This window comes from Hippoglossus hippoglossus, chromosome 15, assembly GCF_009819705.1.
Source record: "Hippoglossus hippoglossus isolate fHipHip1 chromosome 15, fHipHip1.pri, whole genome shotgun sequence".
NCBI classification, from domain to species: Eukaryota; Metazoa; Chordata; class Actinopteri; order Pleuronectiformes; family Pleuronectidae; genus Hippoglossus; species Hippoglossus hippoglossus.
Window position 1 is genome coordinate 10,507,027 of NC_047165.1, and position 8,593 is coordinate 10,515,619.

At 40.6% G+C, this 8,593-nt stretch overlaps 1 protein-coding gene across 3 annotated transcripts in view; it reads right to left on the bottom strand.

The window, feature by feature from the left end:
• spock2 (SPARC (osteonectin), cwcv and kazal like domains proteoglycan 2) overlaps positions 1-2,755 on the bottom strand; it is a 28,626-nt gene extending 25,871 nt beyond the window's left edge. For all 3 annotated transcript variants that reach the window (XM_034607891.1, XM_034607889.1, XM_034607890.1), the window contains exon 1: positions 2,401-2,755. In XM_034607891.1, coding sequence (XP_034463782.1) covers positions 2,401-2,589 — 189 coding nt within the window. In that variant the 5' untranslated portion in view covers positions 2,590-2,755. The remainder of the gene's footprint in view (positions 1-2,400) is intronic.
• Between the last annotated feature and the right edge of the window lie 5,838 nt (positions 2,756-8,593).

The following is an 8,593-nucleotide window of genomic DNA, read 5'->3' on the forward strand; positions in this document are numbered from 1 at the left end:
CAGACTGCTGTTGCTACGGCAGCAAGCTGGAATCAAAGCTGTTCCTACTGGCAATTCCCCCGGGAGGTTCAGCGGTTCACTTCTCTGATGTTTCTGCTGTCATCATCATCATCACTAGAGACACAAGGACTCCTGCCCTTTAATGCACTTGCAAATGAGTACACACCCACAGACACATGCACTGTTTTTTGCATTGACTTCCATTCATTGTTCACAGCCTGACCAAAACCTTACACCTAACCTTAACCATGACCAATTCATGTCAAACCCTAACCTCAACCTAACCACAAGTAATATCTTACCACTAACCTTAACTAGGACCTCAGAAATGATGTTTTGCTTCAATAGGACCTCATAAGGTCTACTGGTCCTGACAAGGTCAGTGCTGGACAAGGTCCCAAAAAGGAAACAAAAACGAGTAAACACACACACTCACACACACACACACACACATGCAGCATCTTGCACAAATATAGACATAATCATGCACATGTAAGCACACACACAAGCATGCACACACACACACACACACACACACACACACACACACACACACACACACACACACACACACACACACACACACACATTAAGACAATTACTCCTGGGAATAATGATCATGAAAGAGATACAGCGTGCAGCTGCTCGGCAGCTTTGATGTTAAACTGAGAAAAAAGGGGAAAATAGAGCAAGTGACATCTTCATATCGGATGGCAAACCCTTAAACGCTGAAGAGAAGAAGAAGAAGAAGAAGAAGAAGAAGAAGAAGAAGAAGAAGAAGAAGAAGAAGAAGAAGAAGAAGAAGAAGATTTCCCTGCACCATTTATATCTAGGGATGCTCTACATACTCCAGGTGTTTGTGTTTTGAACATGTGCTGAATAGAGAGTGAAGCTGCTGCTCTAACCGATCAAACTAATCCGCTCCCAGGAGGCCAATTTTTCACAATCATTCACCTCTTCATCGGGGACGTCCTCAGCTCAGTATTTACAGAGGTGTATGATTTTATGTAGAAAGGCTCACCTCCTCCTCCTGCATCGCTCTCACATAGACGCTCCAGCCAACTGCTCACATTTCAAATCCAATAATGAAACCTATCACGTGCTGCACTGACCAACCTGGATCAATTAAAATCCAATTAACAGGAGTCATATGGAACATAATCCAACTGCACTATTGTCCAAATCCTATTGGGATCATTAGTAATCATTTCACAGAGCCGGAGGCAAAACTCCTTCTATACACTTGCAGATATGGCAATACATCACTGTGCATGCAAACATACATACATGCCCCGCAGGCTTTCATCAATCTCTGCAGCCCAGTTTAATCTGTTCAGTAGGTGAATATGTGCATCAATCAATCAGCGAGCCTTTGCTCTAATTGCTTAATTCTCTTGTTTGTGAAATCTCCAGGGACGCATCTGGGAAAACACATCTGAGGTAACCCATATTTGGGTCACTATGATGGAAGAGGTGCTCCTGCTGTAGAGCAGAGACTAAAACATTAATTGCTTATTATTAACAAAGGGTTAAAAGTGGGAAGAGAAACAGTCTATATATGGATTGTGTTATTGCTTTATTTTGAAGTATAGCTTTTCTGGTAAAGATAGTTTGCATAACCTGATTTTGAGGAGGAAGTTAAAAAATGAAATTGTCAGCCCCTATAGTAGCTTCACGTTTCATTCAGACTGTTTTAATTAATTCTTAGAGGGGGGAAAAAACAGGGTAAACATGTACATGTGTGGAGATGACAAATATACAAAATAAAAAAGATTGAAGGGCTATCATGAACACAATCTTAGTCTAATCTAAATATGTATTTTGGCCTTCCCTAGCCTACATATTTATATATATATTTTAAGATTTTTATCCTATTTTCACAGTTTTCTTTGTCTTAATTCCAAACACTCAATTGCACTTATCTAATTTGAATACGGTACATATCTGTTTCTAGTATTTACAAACATACCACAACAAATTATGTGCATGTGTAAACCTACTCGGCAATAAAAACTGATTTTCTCACTTTATCATAAGGCTTGTTCCACATGACATTTCATTGTACCTGTAGTGACAGTAAAGATCTTTTGAATCTCTCGCCCCCCCCCCAAAAAAAATATCCCTAACACTTATTGTTGTTTTCGTTTTCTTATTTGTATTTTTTTATGCAAAGTGTGCTTGTATTTCTCCAGTGTGTGTGCGAATGTTTCAACAGCAGCAGCACCAACTTGTGTTGTGTGGTGTAACTATGTTTTACTAAATGATCGTGCATGTGCGTGTCCCCGCATCACCAGAGCATCTTGTACCGCATTATACCGTGCATCTCTCCATCATCATCATCACCATCATCATCATCATCAGCAGCAGCAGCAGCAGCAGCAGCAGCAGCGGTGGACTTACGTCTCTGAAGCGGTTCCAGTGCTTGAGCTTGCGGCTGTACTGTGAAATGGTGGACAGCCACTGCTCGTCCTCCATGAAATTCCCCGTCTTGTCCGCCTCCTTCACGCTCCTCACGTCCGTCTGGACGCTGGACCCGGCGAGCAGCGCCAGCGGGACGAGAAGGCACACGACGTCCGTAATGTCCACCATGGTCGCGGATAATTAAAAAAAAACCAACAACAACCACACACACACCTCACACAAACACCGGCTGTCGGGTTTTCCTCTTCTGGGAGGATGGAGGAGGAGGAGGATGCTGATGCTGAGGCTGAAAGTACCAACTGATCACCTTCTAGGATGCTGCTGCTGAGGGGGAGGGAGGGGGTGAGGAGAGAGGGAGAGAGAGAGAGAGAGAGAGAGAGAGAGAGAGAGAGAGAGAGAGAGAGAGTAAAATTTGAGATGAAAAGACTTTCCCTCCTCATGGTTTGTTCAGGTGGGACAGTTTGTGACAGTTGAGTCTCAGCCAATTGTTTGTGTTGATCATTTAGTCTGGAAAAATTTAATAAAATATTCGCTTGGCTGATTTCGTTCATTTCAGTGTAATCCAAAAACATTCTTTGCAAAAAAACTAAACAACACGCTAAACACTTTTACCAAGAAAAGGGAGCAGGAAGGATCATTAAAGTATCTATCTATCTATCTATCTATCTATCTATCTATCTATCTATCTATCTATCTATCTATCTATCTATCCATCTATCTATCTATCTATCTATCTATCTATCTATCTATCTATCTATCTATCTATCTACATTAATCAATATCAATCATCATAACATAGATATTACTCAGTAAGATCTAAAGTTTCATATTTATTGTCTAAACAGAGTTTCATTTATTAAATAACACCCAAGCAACATTTTAAGTCCTTGTTCAAGGAATTCCACACTTTCAGCATATACACACATATGGACTTAAAAAAAAAAAGAAATTCTTCTTCCTTTTATTATGATGATTGAAGTTATTAATTTTACTTGCACTGCTTCAGCTTTCACACCACTGTCGTTGAGCTGAATCGATAAAAAACTGAACATTTATGTGTCACATTATATTAAATTGTGATATTAGTATGAACCATCTAGATTCATGTAAAACAATGATTAATTGCATGATACTGAACATGGTTTCTTTGTTTACTGTACATCCACCCATGCATAAAACAGAATTACTTGCCAAACTTACAATCTTCTCCTTCCTGCCACTATAACAGTAAAATATCTGAGACTAAACGTGGATTGCAGAGTTAATAAAGTTGGAGATGTGATGCTTGTGCTGCCTCAGATTCGTCATCTCCGTTGATTAAGAGACGACACAAAGGCAGTCGGTCTGAGATAATTCCAGTGTTTTCTGAAGTGGGGCGTTTTCACCGTGCCACAGTTTTAGTACCTGACTGTATCTGCCCTGCCTGCTGCATCTCTCCCTGCTGTGCCCTCAGCCGATTCCCCCAGAGAAACACACTGAATGACAGCTCGTAATTGAAGTGCTGGATTAACCGATGCCATGTTTTTTTTTTCTTCATCCTGAAAAGAGTGTCTTTGAAGCCCTCTTAATAACGGCACGAGACAGGGCGTCATCTATCCTCTCGGCTGAGCGCTATAAAGTTTACGAGGAAAGATAAAGAGAGGGGGAGTTGTTTAAACTGAACACACACGTTAAAATGCAAAAAGTGGGATGTGATAAAATCCGAGTTTCTCAATCCAGACAGGATGACATGAGTGTGAACATATATTACAGTAGAGCTACACACTCTCAGATTGGTGAAAGACAATCATGTGTGCTAACTACAGATCTGCAGTTGGTTTGAACTGGACTGACGGATTCTAACACTGTGCTCTGCAGCTGCAGCGATCTGTCCGCTTCATTCTCACTGACATTAATCAGACTAAGAGCAATGAGTCAAATGAAGCAACGTGAATAAAATGAAAAACATCCCATAAACCACATATTCAGTGCGGCTCTGGGAGTCACAGATGCAGCATGAACCAGCTGACAGGTGAGATGTGACAGTCACACAACTGAGAGGAGGAGCAGAACATGACAGGCCAACAATGTTCATCGTATTTATTGGAGTAAGTTACAGAAAGGGAAAAAATGGGTGAGTAATCCTAGACTCACGGAGCCGAAGGTTGTTTCGTGGTTTCGTGTAATCCTGATAAAGGTGAGGAAAATGTCAGTCGTGTGAGAGTGGTTTCCCTAGGTCGGATGCTTTGTGAAGGAAAGAAGAGGAACCTAATTGTGATGGCTGGAATAGCTGCAGGACGGAGACATGCAAAGATCAGATGATGCCCATAAACAAAACATGTAGCCATACTGTCAGCCACCATATACCACAGAAGATAATGTTAACACTACTTTCACAGTCCTCTAGAATAACAAATGCTTTGTGTCACATTTTGGAGTCCAAGCGCATGGCATGATGAATCGCTGTGTGGTGATCGGTTAGTGGATCAGTTAGTTTGGTCCAAACCATAAAGATGGAGGACACATCACTAATTCCTTCTGTTATGTGACCATCTTGCCCTTTTGACGCAATTTGGATTCATTAGTCTATGAATAAGTGATCGTGGTGTGGAGCCACATGGTCCCGCCTATTCACACAATCAACCAATCACGAGTCAGTTTCCGCTGTCAACACCACATTTCTGTAGCATCAAATAACAAATTAAAACCAAACTTACCAGAAAAGAAATTAACGCATGAACAAACATGGAGGAGGCAGCTTTATGACCGATTCTGCAGCCAGCCACCAGGGGGCTACCAAGAGGATTTGGCTTCACATTTAGGGAGCAGTCATCTCGTCCATTTTTTGTATACAGCCTATGTTCCAAACTGAAATGTCTCAATATTTACTAGTTGGATTGAGACTAATATTCATTCATGGTTGACATTTCAGGATTTACAGAAAAGTTTCTTTATTATTATTATTAAGTTACGCCCCATACGGATTATATCTGGAGTGATTCAAGATTTAAAGAGTAGTCACAACAGCAACAACGAGTCGTGTTTAATTCAAACCAAACACAAAAGCATAACATCGGCAGTATTGCTAAATAATGCACACGGTTCTAAAATGAGAGATCGCTTCAGTCAGGGACAAGCCACGGTAAGAGTACTTATAAATAATGATCAGGATCCTTTCCGCTGTCTGATGTCATGTGCATCGACTGTCATTTACTCCTTCACCTATCAACCGACAACGCCTGATGACGATCAACCAATATCAATAATTAGGCTCATTTGCAGGCACAGCCATAATAACTGGAAACTAGAATAAACAAATGAAAAATCTCATTGAACCATATTTAAATTATGAATAAATGATATGTACATGTCAAATTAAATTATATGACTCTCCTAAAATATATGTACAAACCGTGGAGTGGATAGACGCTTCACAAATTCTTATACTTAATATTCATGTAGTATCACTGTGCAGCTTCTTAGAGATACAGTCTTAGAGGATGCTTGTACGTTCACAGTTCAGCATTTTCGTACAACACAGTTTTCACAGTAGTCAGTCAAGTATAATTTTCTCACATTGTAGTTAAATGCTATTTCCTCTGTTGGGCTCATATTTACAATGGAAAAGGGATTTGAGATTTTCTTTGTATTAGATAATTTAAGAAAAATGGTTGTAAAAAAACTGCACATGGGTCAAACGGCTATTTCTGTTTAAGCTCATAAAATCAAAGTAATTGCTCAACCTTTTTTTTTACTTTCTCAATGAAGGGCGGCACTTTGAAAGACTGGGTAGTTAATACTTTAACTCTCTTTTCAGGCAAATATAAAGAGTCTCATGCTCCATTAAACCCAACATTCAAAGTACAGGCCATTAGAAATAGATGTGGTAATGTGTTGGTGCAGAAGATTGTGCCTCAGCAAATATCGCCAAACATCACTGTCCCCCCCCGCCCCCTTGAGATTGCAGGTCTGTTTCTGCCTCTTCCAGCAATAAATCCCAACCTAAAAGAAACGCTGTCCCACCTCCAACTTCAGGTGTCACACGCACATGGAGCCAAACACAGAACCCTGCCCTTGGAGCCCCAGGGTTTTCAGATAATAAACACTGGGCTGTGAGGAATGAGATGATGCACACATGGGGTATTTAGCAGGGAAATGGAATGACCCTCTATTCGTACTATGATCATATGCAGAGGGGACGACGCTGCCCCACTTTTCATGTACAAAGAAAAAAACACAAAGAGTCCAGGACTGTTACATGAAAACATTCCAGATGTCTCAGTAAGGTGGACCCTGCTCTCAACAGCACGCTGTTGCCATAGTTACAGCCTGGCAAACACAAGCCAGGGACCCTTTTACCCATTTCTGAATTAATTACCAACATGGGCACATTAAAAAGTGCCTGAAGAAGGTTGCATGTGTGCTTGCTCAGGTGTAAACATGTTGCATTATCCACTCACTGTAAGTGCCTCGTAATCGCTGGATAATTCTCACACCCAATGCTGGAACAAATAGTTAATAGGAAAATGAAAAATTGAGAGGGCAAAGGTTTTTCGTTTCTGATTCATTGCAATGTGCTGCAGATTAAAGCCCATTGTCCCAGAAACAGAAAAAAATCAATTCATAACAATTCATTTTGCAGTAGATTTATTACACGTAAATTATGGGATGGCCTGAGGCTGGTTGGCCTAACAGCTCTCTCAGGCCTTTGTTGAATAGTAAAACACAGAGCCTGTCACGCTTTATTTCCTCTTTTCCATTTTACAGCCTTTTTTTCCCCATGACATGTCAAAAATAATGTTTTACCCCAAACAGCGAACCTTAGTAAAATGACACATTTAACATCCGTATGCTGAGTTCAGTGACACATTAAAATGCAGGAAAAAAAGATCACAGTGGAGACTATTAAAGTGCACATGCTCGCGAATCGTGCATTCACTAAAAACCATGGATGTATTCAGGCATAAACATTTTACATTATAGACCCCATACTGGTGGCAGCTTCTTTATTGTCTTTAATTTTAAGGTGATGTACTGGCGCCACAATCTGGAAATACAGTGTATTACACCATTTAGGTCGAGATATTGCATCAGTAGATATACTGTAAACGCCTGCAGTAAATCCATCTGCAAACATTCTGGTCATATTCTTTAATGTGGATTCACCAGTTTTACCAGTATAAGTAAGTTTTGTGATGTATTTCCATGGCAGATTCGATTTTTAAAGTTATTTGATATTGTTTTCTTGACAAATATGTTTGAATAAATGTGTTTAACTCAATGAGTCTAGAACTGAGCTTGACTAGTAGCCAACCTTCATTCGTTAAGGGTGTTTCACATTGCCTATGTTTAAACAGCACCCCATTGAAGTGCATGCAGTGGTGTGATTTTTTAGGCTACTCCCATGGAAATCAAACACAGAGAGGGTTTAGCTCTGAAGGGCTAGAGAGGGGAGACAGAGGTGTTTTTTCAGGGGTGGGGGATGGTCTCTCTCTCTCTCCCTCTCTGTGTGTGTGTTCAGGCTTGCGGCCAGGAGTTGCTCCAAAAGTTGGTACAGACCAGTCGGCTGCTTCTCTAAAGCTCTTGGAATCAATCTCCCTAAGAACGAGAAGAAAAAAAGAGTTTTTGTAAATGATTGAAATCCTTGTAAAAGATCACACCACCTCCGCACACTAAACAAACACATTTAACCAAACTACTGATGCAGTGTGAAACAATCAACACATGTAGTCCAGATACACACGTACTAACAACCTCTGGTCAATTCAATGATGACCCACATTAAAGTATTAGCATAATAGTTAATAATACAATGGGTTTAATTGTATCTGGAGCTAAAACATCTTACGTTTCTGCCAGGATCCTACTTTGGCTTCACAGTTTTTAAAAAATAAAGTAAAGTTTCAAATAATGCTCTTTTCCTGTTGTATTGTGTGACACAGTTTTACCCACATTGATTGGCTCTGTCAGTGTGGCTCCTATTTGTGGCTGTTAGTATTGTAAATAAAAACTTGTGAATTAGTTTGAGTGGGGGGTCAGGCGCCTGTGGGGGTCAGAGGGGAGGGGGTTGCTCATCAAAGCAACTAAAAATGTTACCAGGCAGGCTAGAGAGCTGGGAGACGTGTGCTTTAACCTCATTGGTTAACAAAAACAATGGGCGGGGCGTTGGGGGCTTGGGTATTTAACGCTTTGT